The 25,771-nt window shown below is 43.0% G+C and overlaps 1 protein-coding gene across 1 annotated transcript in view; it reads right to left on the reverse strand.

Moving 5' to 3' along the window:
• Positions 1-25,771, reverse strand: part of mdh1ab (malate dehydrogenase 1Ab, NAD (soluble)) — a 70,760-nt gene that overhangs the window by 16,642 nt on the left and 28,347 nt on the right. The window contains exons 6-7 of the mRNA XM_060933428.1: positions 15,802-15,978; positions 2,520-2,633 (exon numbers count right to left, since the gene is read on the reverse strand). Coding sequence (XP_060789411.1) covers positions 2,520-2,633; positions 15,802-15,978 — 291 coding nt within the window. The remainder of the gene's footprint in view (positions 1-2,519; positions 2,634-15,801; positions 15,979-25,771) is intronic.

The raw sequence follows: 25,771 nt of genomic DNA on the forward strand, positions 1-25,771 counted from the left end.
TTGAATGCGAGGAAGGCGACAAACGGAGAACATACAAGAAAAAGGAGCGAGATGCAGAAAACACCTTCGCTATCCAGCGACGTAGGGCATTTACAGGGCGAGCAGAGGGAGAAATAACAACAGTAACGACACATTAGCAACGCCGTACAGAAATAACGGTTTATGGCACAGACCCTTTCGGTTCTCGCTCTTCTAGCTGCTACAATGACTGCTTAGACTGCAACAATAATACCTAACACACATTTAAGTATCCGTCGTAAAGACGTGAAACTCGTCGAGTGACGAGTGTGTTCATTGATCAGCTAACACAATCTAAAAGTAGACATACCATCACACTGCCCTGGCGCTGTGTACAGTTTACCTTCTACGGTTTGTGCACTCACTATTTGCCATTACTTTCTCCAACCGTTGTTAGAGATTACAGGGAACGGCCTGGATTTAAGAGACAAATACATGTTCCTTTTGTTTTGAACACTTATATTGTAGGCAGTGCTTAATTTGTAAAGTGGGAGGTCCCGGAGCGCAGAGGATGAGCGGCTCCGGAGCGGAAAAAAAGAGGAGAGGGGAGGGGAGGGGAGGGGGGCGCAGCGCTGCGCTTCTGGGCATGTTTTGTAATAACACTGCAAATTAAGTTCATCTGCAGATATTTTGTGGATGTCGTTTCATGAGAGAAATCACCAACAAGACAGATATCAAAATCAGACATTAACACTAAATAAACTTGCATTTTTTAATTTAATTATTATTATTTATTTATTTTTTTGTTACATAGTCAAAAGAGGTGTCGGATCACCGGATCCAGTGTAAATAGCTGCCGGAGCCAACGGCCGAGGTTCCGGAGCGCGCTCCGGCTTGCTCCCCTCAAATTAAGCGCTGTTTGTAGGACACTGCCTCTGATCTGTCCTACAGTCTACCAACAGCAAAGGAACACAACGCTAGCTAATGTCGTTAGCTAATAGCTACTACAGAAGAACAGAGGTTACAATGGGTTATTTGAGCCTATTTGGTTACACACTCGCCGCCACAGAATGTTAACAGCAATGTAATGCCTTTTCTGGCTAATTTTATTCGTCTTACCTCCAACAAAGTGGTCACTACACAAGCGCTGGTATGCCGCTATCCATCTTCTCCGTCGGTCAGCATCTACCGGGATCCGATAAAATGATAACCCTTGCCTTGTTTGTTGATGGTTACTACATCCAGGTGCGCAACAATATAGTGGCATGATGGAAGTCTTGCTGAAAATAAACACTTTCTTTGCTGCCGTTCCTCATTTGTTGGCTGTGGTAAACTACTGGTAGTACACGTCCAAAACGGCGGCCGCGTTTGTCGTGACGTCACGTGAAAAGGGTCCATAGTTCAACAGCTTCAATTTCACCAATTCCGCATGTTTTTTTCCTTTAACATGGTCAACCAAACGCGTTCTTCCACCAGAACCGTACTTCACATCCTGATGGCGCAAGATGCACTAAGCTTTCCCCGGTTCTTTTATCTTCCATATGTGCTCATTCACTACCGACTTTAAACTCCAGCCATCGCCAATTCCATGGATTTTTGATGCCGTTTTCCTTGGCAAATGTTTTTGACATCGTCGGTCTCACCGTCCTCCCTCTGAACGATGTCCCTCCGTGACACGGACATACCGCGAAATTCTCCTTTTCAAAACCGTTGATATCGAAAGCGTGTTTAAAGAGCACAAGATTCGTGCCGTGGTTTGTAAGCATGGCGCAAATGCCGTAAACCGGTCTGTCATTGTCGCAAAAGAAACCTACCCCCCCCCAATTTTTATTGCAAAATTAGATGATTTACTAAAATGATATTTTTGGCGGCCAAATTCGCGGAATTCCGCGGATTTTTCACAGCCCTGGGAAACTGCTCATTAGGGATTGATTAATTACTCCATATCTTCATTATTAATTGCAGTTACACAAATTTGGGTAGAAGAATAAAAAAATCTGTGAAGAATTGAGACAGAAGTGATTTTCGTGAAATGTCTGGCATTGTCTACAACACATGACGGCGTAAACGCCTCACCCGTCAGCCGGATGAGTTAATAACAGCACTTGTAGTAATAGGTGGTGACAACAATAATAGTAGTAGTGGTGTTAACAATAGGCAAAACAATCCTAACGACATCAAAAACAACAAAGAAACCTGCGAAGACAATACCAGTAAAAATGCGGCAGAGCGAGTAACTCATGAAACCAGCACAAGATTACACAACGCAGAAGATCTCACTCTCTCCGTCAACTAACGTGTGAAGAAGTGCCTTAACACGGTTTCAAAAATTCCAGTAAGACGAGACAGGGCGGAGCAGCTGGGTGCATCAGGACGAAAGAATGCGTTACAATCTATACAGGATATTCTCCATGATGAATCGCCGACTCTGGCGTTCCCAGACAGTCAGCGCTTCTGACGTTTCATTACTTTTGCTAAAGTCAGGTCAGGTGTTAAGTGATAAATCTGTCTGCTCAATCCCCAGGTCAGTGAAAACCCGGCTGTGGTGAGATGGAACAGACCTCAGCAGTGCCGCTCCAGAGGTCCCTCATGTGGTCACAGATGGCCTTCGCAGCAGACATGGCGCTGGAGAGCTTGCGTGCTTTAATGACTGCTGCTCCACGCTGCTGAACCGTCTGAGGAAAGAAGGGGAAGAGTACATTAGATTCGAGCACATGATCTACAGGCACACCGCCAGATCAGCGGAATTAAGTAGTAGTAGTAGTGACACAGGTCACTTTTTGGCTGTTAGGATTTACTGCTGCTTTCCTTCCCCCTTCTTTTTAATTCTATGAAGGCAAGTCAAATGACAACCTTTTTTTTTATTGCATACAGAGATCACAAAAGAAGATTCTTTAAAAAAAACCCAACAATATCCCTTTCGTTCAATGCAAGTGTTCTAGCCCAGGGGGTTTTCCAAGTGTGGGAGAGTCATTCCCCCCCTCAGAGAGCAAATAAACAACAGCGCCCCCCCTCACAATTTTTGTTGTTGCTATAATTAATGTTCCATTCGTATTTAAAAAAAAAAATGGTTGTTGTACACATTTTTTTCTTTTACACATTTTAAACATCTGTGCTTTTTTTAAAACCTCTTTTTTACACATTTTAAACATCTGCTTTTTTAAAAACATCTTTTTTTTTACACATTTTAAACATCTGTGCCTTTTTAAAACATCTTTTTTTTTACACATTTTAAACATCTGTGCTTTTTTTAAAACCTCTTTTACACATTTTAAACATCTGTGCTTTTTTTAAAACCTCTTTTTTACACATTTTAAACATCTGTGCTTTTTTTAAAACCTCTTTTTTACACATTTTAAACATCTGTGCTTTTTTTAAAACCTCTTTTTTACACATTTTAAACATCTGTGCTTTTTTAAAAACATCTTTTTTACACATTTTAAACATCTGCTTTTTTAAAACTTTTTTTTACACATTTTAAACATCTGTGCCTTTTTAAAACATCTTTTTTTTACACATTTTAAACATCTGTGCTTTTTTTAAAACCTCTTTTTTACACATTTTAAACATCTGCTTTTTAAAACATTTTTTTACACATTTTAAACATCTGTGCCTTTTTAAAACTTTTTTTTTTACACATTTTAAACATCTGTGCTTTAAAAATTTTTTTTTTTTACACATTTTAAACATCTGTGCTTTTTTTAAAACCTCTTTTTTACACATTTTAAACATCTGTGCTTTTTTTAAAACCTCTTTTTTTTACACATTTTAAACATCTGCTTTTTTAAAACTTTTTTTTACACATTTTAAACATCTGTGCTTTTTTTGAAAACCTCTTTTTTTTACACATTTTAAACATCTGTGCTTTTTTAAAAACATTTTTTTTTTTACACATTTTAAACATCTGTGCTTTTTAAACCTCTTTTTACACATTTTAAACATTTTTGCTTTTCTTTTTAAAACATCTTGTTTTACACATTTTAAACATCTCATAGCATCGTTAGCTAGCACCTCTTGGCAGACAACACACTGTGGCAGTGGAGCATCTTCAGATCCAGTCCATGAAAATCCAAACTTTAAATAATCGTGGTCATACTTCCTTCTTTTTTTGCTTGGCCCAGACTCTGTCTCCTCACTCACTGGAGCTTTAGGTACTAAAAATCCATCCATTTTGTCTCTGGCAAAGGCTAGCTGAAGTTCGCTAAATGTCCGCAATAGTAACTTATTCTGGTTTATTTTTCCTCACGTTGCGCCCCCCCCGAAGAACTCTGGCGCCCCCTAGGGGAGGCGCGCCCCACCCTTTGAAAAGCCCTGTTCTAGTACTTAACGAGCACCCAGATTCCTCGAGAAAACAATTTGCTCCTCTGTTCAGGTCGCTTTTAAGGTTTCCGCTTAAAAGACATTTAATTTATATTTGATGAAATGGCAACAGAGTCATGTTCCTGAGGACGTAAGGACAATTTATAAAAAAAAAAAAAAAAAAAAACCACACAACCCCTCACACACACACTTCCACTTGCAGGTTGTGTTCCTTAAATACCATTTCATTCATTTTCATATGACCCTACACCATTACGACGTCATCGCTTGTTTACCGCAACGCATTATTGGCGATACCCGGGCTCAGCTCTGCTGCATTGTTTACCTTCTCCTTTGTTAAACACCGCATTGTTGCATCTAACCAGTTTTAACCATGCCGCCTAAAGTGAACTGCTGCGTGCCTTACTGTGTCTCCACAACAAAAGAAAACATCTAATTTGAGCTTTTATGAGCTGCCAGTCGAGGAGAAGAAAGAAATGGATAAGTTTAATCCGCAACGATAACCTTCGAAATGGACGAGTGTTTGTCGTTTACATTTCTCTGGTGGGAAAAAGGCGCACTTAAACTGGGACCCGACAATATTTCTACGGTCTGCGGAACTGCCTTCGGTTATAGAAGACAACAATCGATACAGTTCATTGTCTGAAACTAGCGATATTCAAAAGCCTGTAAAACAAAGACGCGTTCTTCAGCCTTTGCCTCTTGACGTACTGAAGCACTCGGCAGCCTGTCAGACCGATAAAACTCCCAAACCAGTGTACTCACTAGCGGCGTTTATTACCGGGTTTCAGTCACGTGACTTTTCTTAGCGGTTTTACTGGAAGTGAAATAGCTGGTGGTCTAAAACGGCTGCCGTAGCGCAAACAACTAGCGATAACTTATCAGCGTACGCTCGTGATCTAGAAGCCACTGCTCGCTTCAGATGTATTCAGAAGAAAGATCACTACGTGCAATGGAATCGACCCCAACGGTCTGGGAAAGAAGGATGTGTCATACGATCTGAAACGACCTTTCAGTCGAGTTTACAAACTATCTGGTGTTGCAGACGTCCTTCTACACTGCAAAACGGATGAAAGCGACGTCATGGATGCAAGCGGCGTGCCTTTTGGCGGATCCCGCCTTTTTCACGGCTGTCTGGGGGACTTGTGTGAATAGCGCAGATCCGATGAGTTGTTTTTTTTTTTTTGGGGGGGGGGGGGGGGGCTTGGCGTGTCTGATTATAATTTCATCAAAGTAAATTCTGTATTAAAATGACTAAATAAGCAAATGCCGTTACAGTCCATGAAACATACGAAGTGTAAGTATGAGAAGAAAACAGTAAATCAGAAAGCTGCGCACGTAAAGCCAATTACGTAACTTGCGTTGGACTGATGGAAATCCTTGCGCGTGCAGTGAAGTGAAGTGCAGCCAGCAGCAGATAATGGCGCGCAGCCAATTGGCTTTACGTGCGCAGCTTTCTGATTTACTGTTTTCTTCTCATACTTACACTTCGTATGTTTCATGGACTGTAACGGCATTTGCTTATTTAGTAATTTTAAATACAGAATTTACTTTGAGGGCGGCACGGTGGTGTAGTGGTTAGCGCTGTCGCCTCACAGCAAGAAGGTCCGGGTTCGAGCCCCGTGGCCGGCGAGGGCCTTTCTGTGCGGAGTTTGCATGTTCTCCCCGTGTCCACGTGGGTTTCCTCCGGGTGCTCCGGTTTCCCCCACAGTCCAAAGACATGCAGGTTAGGTTAACTGGTGACTCTAAATTGAGCGTAGGTGTGAATGTGAGTGTGAATGGTTGTCTGTGTCTATGTGTCAGCCCTGTGATGACCTGGCGACTTGTCCAGGGTGTACCCCGCCTTTCGCCCGTAGTCAGCTGGGATAGGCTCCAGCTTGCCTGCGACCCTGTAGAACAGGATAAAGCGGCTAGAGATAATGAGATGAATTTACTTTGATGAAATTATAATCAGACACTCCAACCCCCCCCCAAAAAAAACCTCATCGGATCTGCACGATTCACACAAGTCCCCCAGACAGCCGTGAAAAAGGCGGCATCCGCCAAAAGGCGCGCTGTTTGCATCCATGAAGCGTGGAAGAGTATGCAGGCTTACAATTTTTTTTTTTGTGTATGTGGCTGGGTAAAGGACCTCGGTATCAAGCCGCTGCCCAATGAATCCTGTATTGTTTTTGCCTGTGTAAGTATTATTATTAAAGCTTTTCATTCACGTTTTTACAACGAAGCGCTGCAAGTTCAAGTGTAAACAAATAGTTGGCTTGATTCTCACTTGTGTTGGCTCTTATCTCTCAGGTAAATCATTCACAAAGATCATCAGAAACCCCTTTAAAGACCTGGATCTTAGTCAAACAAGACGGAGAAGTCGTCGTCATCATGGCGCATTGTAACTGTAAGAATGGGGAAGAATTTTGTCGCAACCTTCATGCATATGGACTTTGTGAGGCGTAAACAAACAGCTGGGGACTTTAGCGCTTCGGGACTAAAAAAAAAAAAAAGTACCGTAAAATAACGACACGTAGCAAGAAAAGTACTTGGAAAACACTAACGCCAGAACTGAGCGGGAGATACAAACCTTTCACCAAGTGAAACTCGAGCATGCTTCGACTCGGCTCTCTTCGATTTCAGCGAGAGGTTCACTGGAAAGCCACCTTTCTCGACGTTTTTGTGAAATCTTGTGTTTGTTCACCCCTTTTTTTTTCCTATTAGTTCACGTGGAACCCTGAAGAAACGTCAGTTTCACGGTTTGATTGATTCAAACAACGCAAGCGTAAGGCATTTTTCATGCGAGCTTTGGTAGACCACCAGCTAAAGTTGTGAATAATTAATGACACGGATGTGACGTCACGGCACATGAAACCCAGCAATTAACGCGTCACCATCTGGGTCGCATATGTATCGACTTAATCCACGGTTTATTAAAGGTCCCATGGCATGAAATTTTCACTTTGAGGTTTTTTAACGTTAAAATGAGTTCCTCTGACCTTCGTAAGTCACCCCAGTGGCTAGAAATTTCATAATGTGTAAACCAAACTATGCCCAACATTTGAGAATGGCGCGTCAAAACGGCGCGTTGATAAGCTCTTCCCTTTACTACGTCAGCAAGGGAGATGATCCCCACGCCCCCCCCTCTGGATTCCCACCCACTGTATGGATTGCCCCGCCCAGTTGTAGTGAGGAGACCATAGAGGACACAACAACATGGCATCACCTAAGCGAGCGAAACATGGAAATTGCGTTGTACATGGATGTGACAACACAGAAAAGAGTCTGTTTTTCCTGCCGACGGGAGAGCCCCTGAAGACGCAGTGGCTTAATTTTATTTACTCCAATAATACGCCGTCGAGTCTACCTAAAACGGTGTATGTTTGTCGGAAGCATTTTCCTGATGAATGTTTCCACAACTTGGGACAGTACAGGGCAGGTTTTGCACATCAGCTGTCACTGAAGCCTGGGTCCGTACCAAGCATCCCTGCCGCATCAGCCACAAACACCGAACAAGTAAGTGTATAACTGTGAAGTCGTTTTGCCGTGTTTTAAAATCGGTGCCACGTTAGCCTTGCAATGGCTACATTAGCTGTGCAGCTAACCGCTTCCTGCAGTTAGCCAGGTACTCTGCGCTACAAAACCAAAAAGCATGCAGCATGCTCTGTTATAATAGCCAATCAAAACAGTTTTTACAAAGACACCCACATTCTTTTTTTTAAGTCACTCGTTCATTTTATTTGTTTGTTTGTTCAGTAAAAACCCAAACATTTGTTGAATTTATTTTATTTCCTCGCGTCGCACCTTAATGACGTCAGCGCGCGGTATTTTTCCCTTCGCGGTTTGTTCCTTCTCTCTCACGCCATAGTAAGACACCCACATCCGCTTGTTCTGACCCACTGGAGGTAGCGTCACAGTGCTGTTAGCCAATCAGAGGTAACACGTTTACATGTCATGAATATTAATGATAAGACCCGCCCCCACCCTCTACCCTTCCCCGCCTCCTGCTTCTCCTTAGCAAAACGACGGACTGGGAAAAGCGCTGAAATGGGGCTTTCTCCCAGGAGGCTATATCTACGTGCCGAGGGTTCATTTCAAGAAAGGCTGCGGATATAACATCCGGAAACCTCCACGAGCCCGTTTAAAGCATCAACAAACCACCATGCCATGGGACCTTCAAGTCCCTCACTTTGTAAAACACACCAGAAATTAAGTTCAATCCGCGTTCAACAAATTCGACTTACAAAATAGTTTAGATTTAAGATTTGACTAGCAAAATTAGATATTAAATTATTGAGCATATGAATTATTTGTGTTGTTCAGGCCTATAAAGGTTTGCTATACCTGGCAGACGGCCGAACATCAACGCTATAGGCGCTGCAGCCAATTTCAGAGAAGCTACATAGGAGTCCCGATATTCAGATAGATGGGTCATTCCATGTCAATTCACACAAATGCCCAAAACCTCGAGTCTGGCTAACGCGACTTCAAAGCTCTGCGAGCATTGGTCTGGCAAAGATATTAAGCCCAACCGTTTCCCAAAGCGCGTGGTTGACCCGCCTCCCTGAAATGCCTCAGTTTGCTACTGGTCGAAGCCAGAAAAGGCTGTGACGAAGCTTAAACCAATCACATCACTCTTTCCTCTGACGTATGTGACGCGACGGAAACTGCTTGAGTAACAGGAAGAAGATACAGTAAATACCTCCAGGGCTGCTCTTTGCTCCGTTTTCAATGAGAACTTCCCGTTGAATGCTTTCAATACAGCATCTACCGCTGTGTCAAAGGCTTGCCGCTGCTCCATGTTCGTAATGTTTCTAGTGAATGAAGCGCTTCCGGCATAGATCCTGTAAACAATCTATGGCTTCCGGTCGCAGTTCTACTACGTCGCTGCCTTGAACACGCCTCTACCCAGGGCCGTTGGAGATGCTCAAAGTTGATTGGCTCCCGATTTTTCGGGAGCTTGGAAGAGCTGGAGATAGCTTGCCTTGCCAGACTAAGCTCGCAACAGGCCCTCGTGTTGCGTCACACTTAGGATGGGCGGGCCCAGGCTACAAAACCTCCCCAGTGACACCTCTTCAATTTGCCTTATTTTTATTTTCTTAGTGCCTTATGATGTCAAATGAAAGAAAAGGTGTCTGTTGATAGGGTTAAAGGCGCATTCCAGTCATCATGTGCCCACATGGCCAACTAATGGCCTGAAGTAGGGCGTACCAAATGGTAATTTTGTCCCGAAGCCATATTTGGGGCCCTCCTGTACCCCCACCAAAGCTCTGAGTGCCCTGAAACTCTCCAAGTACACAGTAGAGTTCCCAAATATGATGATGAATCAGTTGAAACCCCATCAACATAAAAACTTTCCAAGATATGGACCCCCAAAATGTAAAAAAAAAGTGATTGTGTCATTAAAAAAAAAATTTTCACTTTTAAGGGGTTAATATCTATGAAGTTAGTAAACCTGTGCTATTTTTAGGTTCAGAATCAGATAGACAGGGCCAGAATACATAGATATAGCAATTTACAGGTCTATATCCCCCTTAGAACTAAAAACATGGGCCTCCAAAAATGCTTGCAAATTAAGTGCGCAATTCCCGGACCCCAAAAGTGGGCGTGGCACCCAAACTTTGAAGGGCCATAACTCAAAAAATGTTCGAGCTAGGAAGCTAAAATTGTGGATTCTTTCTTTTGACATCATAAGGCACTAAGAAAATAAATAATCAGGCAAATTGAAGAGGTGTCACTGGGGAGGGTGTGTGAATTGACCCAAATTTGTTTTCTCGATAAAGTTTACTTGGTGCGATACACGTCCTCAGAAATAAGACATTGAGATTTGATGATGTAGTACAGTGTGGTAGACTCGGTCTAGACTCTTACCTTCTCACCAAGCTTGATTTGGATTAGGATTTTCCCGCTGTAAATCCTCGACTTGTTACCCACCTCTTTAAATCACCAATTTCATCGTCTTTCACGACAAAAATCGCTCCTCTCGCATAAAATTAATCCGACATCCGTGATACATCACTCAACTACTGACCCTGGCTATCCCCCACAATGCACTGCGGTAAACAAGTGATGACCTAGTTATGCTTGGGGGCTATTGTGCTCCTCGGACCAGTCCGAAGCCCTGATGTCCGGTAATTAGTCCTACTTCCTGTACAGATTAGTCATTACTTCCCTTAGGGTTATACATCTCATCTCATTATCTGTAGCCGCTTTATCCTGTTCTACAGGGTCGCAGGCAAGCTGGAGCCTATCCCAGCTGACTACGGGCGAAAGGCGGGGTACACCCTGGACAAGTCGCCAGGTCATCACAGGGCTGACACATAGACACAGACAACCATTCACACTCACATTCACACCTACGGCCAATTTAGAGTCACCAGTTAACCTAACCTGCATGTCTTTGGACTGTGGGGGAAACCGGAGCACCCGGAGGAAACCCACGCGGACACGGGGAGAACATGCAAACTCCACACAGAAAGGCCATCGCCGGCCATGGGGCTCGAACCCGGACCTTCTTGCTGTGAGGCGACAGTGCTAACCACTACACCACCGTGCCGCCCGGTTATACATCAAGTTTAAATCAAATCAATCCATCCATCCACGAACTATGACCATAAATATCTTAAAATGCTGTGGGTGTTGCGCCACAGGATTTTTGTCCCAGATGCTCGGTTTACAGAATGCGTAGGAATGGTGTTGAAAAGCGCATGATATTTTGCACCGTTTTCGCAGGCTGATCCCGTAACTATCAATCAAGTCACCTCAATAGCGCCCCTCCAGGATACATTTACCACTTTTAACATCATCCACGACCGTGTTGGACTGAGGCTGGTTCTGGAGGACTTGAGACAGAGACTTGTTTTAAAATTACTGTCCAGAACCGGAAACGAGTCAGCACTCGACAGCGTCCACTCACTGTCCACGTACTGACTGATTCACTCCTGGTTTCCATGTCCAGAAGAATAAAAACACATTCTACGACTGACCATCTTGCATCAACGACAGTTCCAGCTTTGCTGTTTGCAAATCCAGAGTAAAACTAGCGTCATTCTGGTCCAAAAAAACCCCCAAACACTTTAGACGGAGCTGGAACCTCATGGACATTTTGAAGGCGAAATTTCCACCTGGAAAATGGACCATTTTGGGTTGCGCGCACATTACTTCATTTCAGACTGACAGTGACTTCCCTTGGTCCAATTCCACTTAGGTTTGTATTTCCTGGTAGTGTAATGCAGCAGGTAGAACTCAGAATCCATCATCTGAGCATCTGCTATGAGAAGCTGGTAGACTGACAGATATTCCCCCGTTAGGAAACGAGTCCATGGCTAAGCAAGAGGCACCATCTTGTGGTGGTGTTTATATATTTAAAAAAACAAAAACAAACCCCACACTTCACACTGTTTACACACAATTACGACTGCAATATTACACGGATTAATATAATACATTTTTCACGTTGCGGTTTCCATCAAATCCTGCACTCTGATTGGCTGGCAAGCGGGTCTGTATCCTACGGTATGGACCCCAGTTATAGACCTCTGGCGACTCACTTGTTCACAACATAGTAGAATTTGTCAACATTTATCTTTTTTTTTTTAAATAACATTTATTCATAAGATTATCAAAAATATTATACATCTTTGCCAGCATTTCTCAGGAGAATAGCATTAATTTTACAGCATGGATAGCAATAACGACAGTGTTCACAGCGAAAGCGAGTTTTACTACCCTGAGGAAGAAGAAATAAAAGAGAACATTTCAGGAGAAAGCTAAAAACCTCTAACTGTTGCTAACGCCAAGCAAAAACATGGCTGAATCCTGAATGACTCAATTTTGTATAAATCGGGGACGACATAGGCGGCAAAATTTAGTTTTTTTTTCCTGCCATGGAAGTGCACTTGTATCCCGAGGAGGAAGCCATTTGCATTACAGCCGTGAATGAGGATTCAAAATGGCAGCTCGGTTTTCCCTTGAATACTGACCTCGGCCCAGAGGGCTTCAGTCAGTACTTTCAAGACCTCGGTCACGGTATTTCACGATACGGACCTCCCAGCTGGTAAATAACATATATTTAAAAAGACAGCCGTCTACTACTGACATTCATATCCAATATACATATTAAAATATGAATATTCCCATACAATATTTGTCAAGTTCAACTTCAAAGGTTTAAGAACAGCTGATTTTATTCAATTAAAAAAAAAAAAAAAAAAAAAGTGATCCCTGGATGAAGCTACTCAAATTGAAATGTCTGATGTACAATGTTGTTCCAAAAATAAGAGTTCATGTCCCCTTATTTATTATATGGAAATTGCAAACAAACCACCAATTTATAAAGAGGGAGTGGGGTAGTCTGGCTAACGCAACTTCAAAGCTCTGCGAGCATTGGTCTGGCAAAGATATTAAGCCCAACCGTTTCCCAAAGGCGTGGTTGACCCGCCTCCCTGAAATGCCTCAGTTTGCTACTGGTCGAAGCCAGAAAAGGCTGTGACGAAGCTTAAACCAATCACATCACTCTTTCCTCTGACGTATGTGACGCGACGGAAACTGCTTGAGTAACAGGAAGAAGATAAATACCTCCAGGGCTGCTCTTTGCTCCGTTTTCAATGAGAACTTCCCGTTGAATGCTTTCAATACAGCATCTACCGCTGTGTCAAAGGCTTGCCGCTGCTCCATGTTCGTCATGTTTCTAGTGAATGAAGCGCTTCCGGCATAGATTCTGTAAACAACCTATGGCTTCCGGTCGCAGTTCTACTACGTCACTGCCTTGAACACGCCTCTACCCAGGGCCGGTGGAGATGCTCAAAGTTGATTGGCTCCCGATTTTTCGGGAGCTTGGAAGAGCTGGAGATAGCTTGCCTTGCCAGACTAAGCTCGCAACAGGCCCTCGTGTTGCGTCACACTTAGGATGGGGGGGCCCAGGCTAGGGGTGGGGGCTCTTTTGTGCTCATTTGCTCTTTTTTTTAATGTTCAGAGTCTTTTATGAATTAAATAGCCAATAACCACAATCTAGAACTTTAGTCATTTTGTGCCCAAAAAAAAAAAAAAAAAAAAAAAAAATACAACCCCGATTCCAAAAAAGTTGGGACAAAGTACAAATTGTAAATAAAAACGGAATGCAATAATTTACAAATCTCAAAAACTGATCTTGTATTCACAATAGAACATAGACAACATATCAAATGTCGAAAGTGAGACGTTTTGAAATTTCATGCCAAATATTGGCTCATTTGAAATTTCATGACAGCAACACATCTCAAAAAAGTTGGGACAGGGGCAATAAGAGGCTGGAAAAGTTAAAGGTACAAAAAAGGAACAGCTGGAGGATTAAACTGCAACTCATTAGGTCAATTGGCAATAGGTCATTAACATGACTGGGTATAAAAAGAGCATCTTGGAGTGGCAGCGGCTCTCAGAAGTAAAGATGGGAAGAGGATCACCAATCCCCATAATTCTGCACCGACAAATAGTGGAGCAATATCAGAAAGGAGTTCGACAGTGTAAAATTGCAAAGCGTTTGAACATATCATCATCTACAGTGCATAATATCATCAAAAGATTCAGAGAATCTGGAAGAATCTCTGTGCGTAAGGGTCAAGGCCGGAAAACCATACTGGGTGCCCGTGATCTTCGGGCCCTTAGACGGCACTGCATCACATACAGGCATGCTTCTGTATTGGAAATCACAAAATGGGCTCAGGAATATTTCCAGAGAACATTATCTGTGAACACAATTCACCGTGCCATCCGCCGTTGCCAGCTAAAACTCTATAGTTCAAAGAAGAAGCCGTATCTAAACACGATCCAGAAGCGCAGACGTCTTCTCTGGGCCAAGGCTCATTTAAAATGGACTGTGGCAAAGTGGAAAACTGTTCTGTGGTCAGACGAATCAAAATTTGAAGTTCTTTATGGAAATCAGGGACGCCGTGTCATTCGGACTAAAGAGGAGAAGGACGACCAGAGTTATCATCAGCGCTCAGTTCAGAAGCCTGCATCTCTGATGGTATGGGGTTGCATTAGTGCGCGTGGCATGGGCAGCTTACACATCTGGAAAGACACCATCAATGCTGAAAGGTATATCCAGGTTCTAGAGCAACATATGCTCCCATCCAGACGACGTCTCTTTCAGGGAAGACCTTGCATTTTCCAACATGACAATGCCAAACCACATACTGCATCAATTACAGCATCATGGCTGCGTAGAAGAAGGGTCTGGGTACTGAACTGGCCAGCCTGCAGTCCAGATCTTTCACCCACAGAAAACATTTGGCGCATCATAAAACGGAAGATACGACAAAAAAGACCTAAGACAGTTGAGCAACTAGAATCCTACATTAGACAAGAATGGGTTAACATTCCCATCCCTAAACTTGAGCAACTTGTCTCCTCAGTCCCCAGACGTTTACAGACTGTTGTAAAGAGAAAATTGGGGATGTCTCACAGTGGGAAACATGGCCTTGTCCCAACTTTTTTGAGATGTGTTGTCATGAAATGTAAAAATCACCTAATTTTTCTCTTGAAATGATACATTTTCTCAGTTTAAACATTTGATATGTCATCTATGTTCTATTCTGAATAAAATATGGAATTCTGAAACTTCCACATCATTGCATTCCGTTTTTATTTACAATTTGTACTTTGTCTCAACTTTTTTGGAATTGGGGTTGTAAACAAAAACATTTGGTCTTGGATTTTCTTCATTTTCATTCAAATCCGTGATCTGTGTGCCATCTCAACAAGTTTTACGTCCAAATAGCCTAAACTGTGTCTGACAGATTTTAATCCTGTTTACTGTTACACTGTGAACGAGAAACCGAAAAAGCGATAATCATGCCATTACCACGTGAACAGTTTTATGAATGCGTAAGTGGGCGCTCAGCGCTCCGAGTCCGGTGTGACCGAGGAAAGTGACAACGTTTTAAGTTTCTTCTAATTTAGGTCATTTAAAAGCTATAATATTTGGCAGTGGGCACACAGGAAAGCATAAAGTGTGTCACTATGTTTATCATGCTTGTATGATAACTCGAATATATTTATCTAAATACATGAACTACTCATTCAGCGACGCTCTGCAGAAGCTCTCGACCCCAAAGGGCTCAAATTTTTGGTGACTTCTGAGTTATGGACTTCCACGTCACAATCCAAGTCAAAATGTATTACAAGGTTAGAAAAATCATCCTGAAATCGACACCATTTTATGTTTCTATCCTCTACCATACATGATCTTTGCCCCATTATTATTATTTTTTTAAACTCCAAGTCTTTTGAACATTTACAAATAAAACAGCCAGAATCAGCAATCTAGGACTACTAGTACCAACCCCGTGTCCAAGTACGAGATGAACATCTGCAGTATAAAGTCGATACTAATCATGTATCATCGCGCACGGAGACGTGTGATCAACAGCAATGGAAACTACTAAAATAAAACCCCTAACTTGCTAAACGCACAATAGACCAGCCCATGTAGTGTATCTCATTAGATATTCAGTACATTTGATGACCTCAGCACTCGGTTGTTAATACTGTGTATAAACTCACAGAGATGAAATCTCCTTTCAGCCAGCTGTCGTCCTTCACGGCGTCGAACGCGGCCACGTCTTTCCCCCCGACTTGGACCGTGCAGTGGTGGACATCAGGGTACTGGGTGGACGAGTGGTTTCCCCAGATAATCACGTTCTTCACGTTGCTGGCTGAAACACCACAGCGCATCGCCACCTACAGGACAAAATCAAGAACTGCAGCTTAGGACGACTGAACAGGAGCTAGCAATTGTATTTAAAAGTGTTTCTCGATTAGCTGGATTCTCAATCTCAAAATAAAAAAGAATTTATAATTCAACACCGAGACAAATCCAGTTTTAGCTGTTCAAGATGTTCGCTGGGAAAACTAAATATCCATACACGCACGCACACACAATACTGACTTCATTACTATTAGTTGTTTCTTTAAAAAAAAAAAAAAATTAATAAAGTCTCCTACAAAGTAAATAGCCATCATGACACACTGTCGCCACCGTTAACTGACTCACAGCTATTCCTTGGGCAGCACGGTGGCGTAGTGGTTAGAACGGTCATCTCAGAGTAAGAAGGTTCTGGTTCGAGCCCAGTGGCTGATGGGAGCCTTTCTGTGTGGGCTTCCTCCACAGTCCAAAGACATGCACTTAGGTTAACATGGGGCAGCCTGTAGCATAGCTGCCCACTGCTCTGGGTGGGTATGTATGTGTACTCATCGCTTCAAATGGGTTAAATACAGAGGACGAATTTTACTGTGCTCGAGTGTGCATGTGACATAAATAACAGCTTCTTCTTCTTTCCTTTCCTGACACTGGGAATTTTTCATAGGCCTTTATCTTTTTTGGTTTCTGGGTAACATGACAAGCTAAACTTCTGATTAACATCATGGAGGGGAAGAGACCGGTGAAGAAGCGACTTGTTATAACTACCGTAACATACTTTTCATTAAAAAGAGACACATTTTAATAAAACCAGCTGTGGTATACAGTACAAGAGGAATTTAAACACCCCCCCCCCACCCCACACACACACACACTTCATGACTTGCTGTTATTGGAAAATAATCAAAATCTGGGTGGAAATCGTGCCTCTGCTTCCCATCTGGGAAATTACAACACCCTGTCGTTGATTATTTAACAATTAGTCGCGGAAGGTGACGCGAATAATAACGGAGATGAAGTCGAGGTCGATATTCACCAAGCAGGAGGTGGATAATTGTTTTAGTACAAGTACACATGCGATTATTTAAAAAAAAAAAATTAAGTGGCATGTAAATGTGATAAGGCGTGGCACAGATTTCTCACTTATCTACGCAGAGTCACAAAATCCTTTGTTTTGAAATCAATAAAATAAATCAACGACGCTACCTTCCCTTTGAATGGTTTTAGACCAAACTCCGGAGCATCTTTACTGCTTTGAGGAGCAGCATTCTCCTTCATCATTTGTAATTTGCCCTCGCGTACAGTGACGACGTGATTGGCCGCCATTTTGCCGAGTCACGCAACGTGATTATCGAGAAATAATCCAAATTTCTCAACCAGTCAGTGCGTACGATTCTCTATACAATCACCTGCGTATTTAGACTCATCTCATCTCATTATCTCTAGCCGCTTTATCCTGTTCTACAGGGTCGCAGGCAAGCTGGAGTCTATCCCAGCTGACTACGTGCGAAAGGCGGAGTACACCCTGGACAAGTCGCCAGGTCATCACAGGGCTGACACATAGACAACCATTCACACTCACATTCACACCTACGCTCAATTTAGAGTCACCAGTTAACCTAACCTGCATGTCTTTGGACTGTGGGGGAAACCGGAGCACCCGGAGGAAACCCACGCGGACACGGGGAGAACATGCAAACTCCGCACAGAAAGGCCCTCGCCGGCCACGGGGCTCGAACCTGGACCTTCTTGCTGTGAGGCGACAGCACTAACCACTACACCACCGTGCCGCCCGTATTTAGACTATTTGCCTATAAAACGCACAAATCAGTACCTCAGTTTCTCTCCCACGCTACTATTATTTGCAATCTTCGTACACGGATCCGATTGCAGCAAAAGACGAGTCAAACCTAGTTTTCCTTTACTATGTTGTGGCTTTAAAAGTTCCTCTCAGATGATGCAAAAAAGACTTGACATGCATCAAACCACTTCGAGTTAATCTGGGATCAGCTCGTGCGCAAAATCTTATTACCCTGTTACAGAGAGACGCTCAGTCCGGATTAGCACTCGGGCTTATCGGAGACTGACTAATTACAACAATAAGATATACAGAGCACAGCAATTACTGATCTACAGTCCATCTACGCAACAACAAATCTTTAGGTAGCACTTTTCATTTGGACTCAAAGTGCTTTACATAAAATAAAAGGACAAAGGAAATTAAAATAAATACGTTGAAACAAAGATTTCAAAAATTAAAAGCAAACAAATTTCATTTACGTTTTGTGTACTTTAACTTCTAGATGCTGAAGACATTTCGAGACACGTTACAGTTTGTAGATGGCGGAGATTTATAGCGATCGTTACTTCATGGAAACCGTAGGAGTGAGCGATTGCTATTCGTCTTCAGGATGTGCTTGAGAAGTTCGGAAATGGACAAGCTGTATATATTTGTTCTATTCGGGAGGTCTTCTTAATTGGATTTTTATTCAGCTGAAACCATTTTCTGGAAGGAATCCTTGCATCAATATACAGTACCAGTCAAAAGTTAGGACACACCTAACTAAATTTCTTTATTTTTACTAATTAAGGTCATGTCATGTTTCTCTTTACTTAGTTGACCACGCCCCACTCCAGTAGCCCCACTGGATGAGGGATGCCAACGTGCGGATCACTCATTGATATCTGTCTCTACAGCTCTTCAAGTTCAAGACGGTCCACAGGCCGAAGGCACAGGCGGCAGCGAATTACCCCTCATGCCAGAGGGGTGGGATCGAGCGTCGGCTGTGAGCGGCAAAGGAATCAAGTAGAACCATAGATGCTAAAGGAGGCAACTGGACTTGCTTGAAATCCTTGAAGACGTTTCACCGCTCATCAGTTCTGTCCAACTCATGGAGAGTTCCAGGTATTCATCCTCCAGTGGATCAAAAGCAACCCTAAGAGGAGTCAGTGACGCTCTCAGGTCATCCCGTAGGGTCACTGGAGGCTGAGTGTGAATGGTATTAGAAGCCTAGAGGGTTGTTGGCTCTCTTGGCCATCATGCGGGTCATCGAAGTCAGCGGAGTCTTGGTGTGGATGTGTATTCAGTTTTCTGTGAAGTGTACCAAGGACTGCATTGTAGGTGGCTGATGAGCGAGGTCTCAGGCCCTGTCCACACGGCAACGGATTCAGGTGAATCTGATACAATTGTTTATCGTTTCGGCCTGGCGTCCACACGGCACCGGCGTTTTGGGTGCCCCAAAACGCAATCTTTTGAGAACGGGTTCCAGAGTGGAAAGATCTGGCAACGTTGCCGTTGCAAAGTTGTCTGGATGAGTAGAACGGATTTGTTTACGATGATGTCACAACCACATGACTGAGTGCTTCACACCGGGTAGAAGTGTAACGAACTCGATGCGAGTTGTCAACAAATCCCATAACTTGGTTCATGAAACGCGCTTACAACATATTTTCTCTGTGAATATTTATTGTGTAATGGTGCAAAGTGAGAGAGAGAGAGAGAGAGAGAGAGAGAGAGAGAGAGAGAGAGAGAATGAGAATAGCCCTTAGAGCAGAGTCAATCCCGCCAGCAAAAATAGGGAAAAAAAGGAGCGATCTCACCTCTTCAGATGTTGGTTTAAGTCCTACAATACATTCCTCAAAAAGGGCATAGAAGAACAAATTAATCCATCAACGTGTAGCATTCAATTTATTCCGGACCATTAAAGACGCCGCCTTCCGCGTAGAATCATACGTCATCCTCGCCGCCATATTGGATGGGTCAAAGCGGAGAATAAAGATGCCTCATTCATGTGCTGCGTTTAACTGTACTAACAGGTTTACTGTCCAAACGAGATCACATGGGATTACCTTTCACAGGTGAGACTGGAAAAATACTTTTCATTGTATTTGGTCATTATAACTTAATTTTACCAACAGATTTTTCTGACTTTGTGGCTAATATGAAGTCTCACGCATAATAGTTTATGCGCATGCGTCCTTACTTCTATTGTTCTGGTGTCTCCAAAGGGACCGTCTTACAGCGCCCCTAGAGGTGTGGCATGTGTATTGCATCGTTTTCAGCAAGCGTTGTGTTGCCATATGTACCTGATATTTTACTGATCCGTTGCCCATGTGGACGCGATATATATATATATTTTTTTAAATCTCGTTGCCGTTGTCGTGTGGATGTAGCCTAAGAGGACGCCCTCAGGTCATCCTGTAGGGCCACTGGAGGCTGGATGTGAATGGTATTAGAAGCCTAGAGGGTCGTTGGCTCTCTCGGCCATCATGCGGGTCATTGAAGTCAGCGGAGTCTTGGTGTGGATGTGTATTCAGTTTTCTGTGAAGTGTACCGAGGACTGCATTGTAGGTGGCTGATGAGCGAGGTCTCAGACCACCTCGTCTGTTCAGTGACTGTCGTTCCAGGTTGACAAAGATGGCTTCTTTTAGCATTTTAAACCACCGGTCTCCTCTGGCTAGAATGCATACATTGCAGGGGAAACGAAACAAACAACCGCTTCACGAGCGCATGGCTCAACACAGGAGAGCTAGTTCCTCAGGCCAGGACTCTGCAGTCCATCTTCATCTCAACAAAGGACACTTGTTTCAGGACTGCAACGTACGCATTCAAGCCAGAGAAGCCTGGTGGTTTGAAAGAGAAGTAAAAGAAACCAACTTAAACCATCACTGAACAGACGAGGTGGTCCGAGACACCGCTCATCAGCCACATACAATGCGGTCCTTGGCACACTTCCCAGAAAACCGAACACACATCCACACCAAGACTCTGCTGACTTCAACGACCCAATGACCCTCTAGGCTGCCAACACCGTTCACACCCGGCCTCCAGTGACCCCAACACCTACAGGATGACAGAGCGTCAAAACGACTCCCCTTAGGGTTGCTTTTGGTCCACTGGAGGATAAATACCTGCAACTCCCCACTAGTCAGACAGAACTGAAGAAGCCTTTCGGATTAGAGGTGAAACGTCTTCAAGGATTTCAAGCAAGTCCAGTTACTTTCTTTAGCACCTACGGTTGACAATGACTGAGAACCTTCACAGACGATCAGGTAGAACCGGCAGGTAACACGTGAGGAGTTTCACTTGCGTGTGATTGATTACCAGCAATTTATTTGGGCATCTCTTTCAGACAGAGCAGCCAGCACAGAGAGGACGTGAAAGCGGAGCAACCTGCGCCGTGTCTAAGGCACAGAGGGCAAAAATATAATTGAAAATTAGACTTAAATAAAGTGCACCGTCTCCCATTTCCTGAGCTGCAGGGGTGTTCCAGCAAGAAACTGCACAAATTACCTTTTGACGAGGCACATCTGTTAACTGAAAAAAAAAGCATTCCAGGTGACTACCTCATGAAGCTGGTTAAGATGATGGCAATAGTGTGTGTAAAGGGTCATCAAGGTAAACTAGAGATGAAAGTGGAGCAAAGGGGGAAGAAAAAAAAAAGAAAAAAAAAGGTTGACTTTCAAAAGTTCAGTTAAGATGATTTTTTTTTGGTGGGGGTGCAACGTCCCCCGAAAATATTTTAACATAACATGCAAAACTACGGAAGCCAAGAGAGGCCCTTCATATAATCCTTTTTTTCTTTTATTCACCTTGTTATCCCGAGATAACGACAATTAATTCAGGATCTCGAGAAAACAACACAACTAATTCGAGATCTCGAGAAAACAAAACCATTATTCCATGATCTCGAGAAAACAAAATTATTTCATGATCGAGTAAACAGCTGAGAAATGGTTCATTCAGGTACATGTCCACCAATTTATAAGTCTTCGTTGTCTGACCCACAGGGGGGTGCAGCTCTGCTAGAAATCTCAGCTGTTTTCTCAAGATCATGAAATAATTGTCTTGTTTTCTCGAGATCACGGAATAATTGCTTTGTTTTCTCGAGATCTTGAATTAGTTGTGCTGTTTTCTCGACATCCTGAATTAATTATGTCGTTATCTTGGAATAACGGTTTTGTTTTCTCGAGATCTCGAATTAGTTGTGTTGTTCTCTCGAGATCCTGAATTAATAATGTCGTTATCTCGGGATAAGGTGAATTAAAAAAAATAAAAAAAAATAAATAAATATGAAGGGCCTCTCGTGGCTTCCGTACAAAACTCTGCATTCTAGTACAACCCCGATTCCAAAAAAGTTGGGACAAAGTACAAATTGTAAATAAAAACAGAATGCAATGATGTGGAAGTTTCAAAATTCCATATTTTATTCAGAATAGAACATAGATGACATATCAAATGTTTAAACTGAGAAAACGTATCATTTAAAGAGAAAAATTAGGGGATTTTAAATTTCATGACAACAACACATCTCAAAAAAGTTGGGACAAGGCCATGTTTACCACTGTGAGACATCCCCTTTTCTCTTTACAACAGTCTGTAAACGTCTGGGGACTGAGGAGACAAGTTGCTCAAGTTTAGGGAGAGGAATGTTAACCCATTCTTGTCTAATGTAGGATTCTAGTTGCTCAACTGTCTTAGGTCTTTTTTGTCGTATCTTCCGTTTTATGATGCGCCAAATGTTTTCTATGGGTGAAAGATCTGGACTGCAGGCTGGCCAGTTCAGTACCCGGACCCTTCTTCTACGCAGCCATGATGCTGTAATTGATGCAGTATGTGGTTTGGCATTGTCATGTTGGAAAATGCAAGGTCTTCCCTGAAAGACACGTCGTCTGGATGGGAGCATATGTTGCTCTAGAACCTGGATATACCTTTCAGCATTGATGGTGTCTTTCCAGATGTGTAAGCTGCCCATGCCACACGCACTAATGCAACCCCATACCATCAGAGATGCAGGCTTCTGAACTGAGCGCCGATAACAACTTGGGTCGTCCTTCTCCTCTTTAGTCCAGATGACACGGCGTCCCTGATTTCCATAAAGAACTTCAAATTTTGATTCGTCTGACCACAGAACAGTTTTCCACTTTGCCACAGTCCATTTTAAATGAGCCTTGGTTCAGAGAAGACGTCTGCGCTTCTGGATCATGTTTAGATACGGCTTCTTCTTTGAACTATAGAGTTTTAGCTGGCAACGGCGGATGGCACGGTGAATTGTGTTCACAGATAATGTTCTCTGGAAATATTCCTGAGCCCATTTTGTGATTTCCAATACAGAAGCATGCCTATATGTGATGCAGTGCCGTCTAAGGGCCCGAAGATCACGGGCACCCGGTATGGTTTTCCAGCCTTGACCCTTACGCACAGAGATTCTTCCAGATTCTCTGAATCTTTTGATGATATTATGCACTGTAGATGATGATATGTTCAAACTCTTTGCAATTTTACACTGTCGAACTCCTTTCTGATATTGCTCCACTATTTGTCGGCGCAGAATTAGGGGGATTGGTGATCCTCTTCCCATCTTTACTTCTGAGAGCCGCTGCCACTCCAAGATGCTCTTTTTATACCCAGTCATGTTAATGACCTATTGCCAATTGACCTAATGAGTTGCAATTTGGTCCTCCAGCTGTTCCTTTTTTGTACCTTTAACTTTTCCAGCCTCTTACTGCCCCTGTCCCAACTTTGTTGAGATGTGTTGCTGTCATGAAATTTCAAATGAGCCAATATTTGGCATGAAATTTCAAAATGTCTCACTTTCGACATTTGATATGTTGTCTATGTTCTATTGTGAATACAATATCAGTTTTTGAGATTTGTAAATTATTGCATTCCATTTTTATTTACAATTTGTACTTTGTCCCAACTTTTTTGGAATCGGGGTTGTACTTATTTTCACTAAAACAAGTTATAACTTGTTTTTTTTTTTCCAAGATTTTTTTTTAGGCTTTTTTCACCTTTATTGGATAGGACAGTGTAGAGACAGGAAATGAGCGGGAGAGAGAGACGGGGAGAGATCGGGAAATGACCTTGGGCCGGAATCGAACCCGGGTCCCCGGATTTATGGTATGGCGCCTTATCCACCTGAGCCATGACGCCCCCAAACAAGTTATAACTTTTAAGCCTTTTTCTTTCATGTACGTTAATGATTAACATTTTATTTTACCAACTTTATTGGACTGTTACAAAATAAACATAAAAAAAGAAATAAACATAAAAATAAAGTAAGTCAGCCCAAAGGGGAGAATGCGAACGGGCGACCCATGCAAGGCGTTTCCCCGAATGTATAAAAGAGAGAAATCATACAATTAAAATTAGACTAAATTGATTTGTGGCAACCACAGTCACGGTACACAGACCGAGTACATGAAAAGTCCCTATTATAGGTGGTCGTCAGTAATTCAAAGTACAGCTCTAACAGGGATGATCTGAAAACAGGGAGGCTACGGAATTTATCTGGGGAAAAATATTTACCTACATAGTTCCATGGTTTAACAATTCTATTGAAGAATGAGGCCTGAGAAGTTGAAGTTCTGCAGTGTGCAGGTTTTAAAATTAATTTCGGATTTTGGGCCCTAGACCGGTCATAAGTTACAAAAGACACGTAGAGGTTTATGTTCAAATCTGTTTGACCATTAATGCATTTATATACAAAGACTAAGTCTCTAATCTCCCTATCATAAGTCAGAGGAAGCAAGTCCAGGCTTCTGAGTCTGTCTAAGTACAGTAGCATCCCCAATACGCTGTTGTAGTATCCAGCGCGTTGCACGTCGTTGGACTCTCTCTAAGGTTGACACTAGCAGGGGACCATACTTCAGACGCGTAACAGAGCTGTGACTTGATGAGCAACAAATATAAAGTCCTCCTCACTTGAATTTCCATCAGCAAGGGACAGGATCTTTTTAGAAAGCCAAGCATCCGGTTAGCCTTGTTGACTATTAAGCAAACGTCAAAAATATCAAATTTAATTCCCCTAGTTAATGAGTAATTTTCAGGAGCGCATTTGGAAAGCACGGTGATTTTCCTGGCGACACAGTTCATTACTTTGGGAAGGGAAAAAAAAAAAAAAAAAAAAAAAAAGACAGTTGAAGGTAAACTCAGCAAAATCCCCAAACAGTACTGTTAAAAAGTAAAGGTCTGTTATGGCCCTTTTCCACTACCCTTTTTCAGCTCACTTCAGCCCGACACGGCTCGCGTTTCGACTACCAAAGAACAGCACGACTCGGCTCGCTTCAGCCCTGCTCAGCCCCCAAAACTCGCACGGTTTTGGAGTGGGGCTGAAGCGAGCCAAAGCGAGCCGAGTGAGGCTAGGGGCGTGAGCAGACACTCCCCTGTGCACTGATTGGTGAGGAGGAGTGTCCTCACATGCCCACACACGCCCCGCGAGCACGCTGGGATCTGTAAACACTGTAAACCCAGAAGAAGGAGAATTACGAATTACGGGAATTATGAAGCCTTATGCGCCTCGCCTCATCTATACGCTCTTGCCAGTATCTGTTGGCGTTGTCGGTGACAACAAGCCACAGCATCAAGACCAGCAACACTAACGACTCCATGTCCTCCATGTTTATTGTTTACTATCCGGGTCGTGAGACTACCGCTTAAAAGCTCACTGATGTCACTGTTTGCGCTGCTTAACGACATCACGTGACGTCCACCCACTTTCGCTAACTCCACCCAATGTGTCCACCCACTTCCAGCCAGCACGGTGGTAGTCGAAATGCAACTTCAATAGCCCCGCTCAGCTCGACTCAGCCCAACTCAGCACGGCACGGCTCAGCCCGACTCAGCCGCGTTTGTAGTGGAAAAGCGGCATTAGAGTTTCTAAAGCTTTCAGGTTTCAATGTTGGGGACACTGAGCCTCGTTTATCAATCTTTTAGTAGAGTTGTGCGTTTGCAGATGCTAAAGTGAACTAAACATTTACAATTCAGATTTTGTTTATATTAGTTCGTATTGTCTGTAAATTTAAAAAAAAAAAAACCACACCAACGAATAC

The sequence above is a fragment of the Neoarius graeffei genome, chromosome 11, assembly GCF_027579695.1.
Source record: "Neoarius graeffei isolate fNeoGra1 chromosome 11, fNeoGra1.pri, whole genome shotgun sequence".
Taxonomy (NCBI): domain Eukaryota; kingdom Metazoa; phylum Chordata; class Actinopteri; order Siluriformes; family Ariidae; genus Neoarius; species Neoarius graeffei.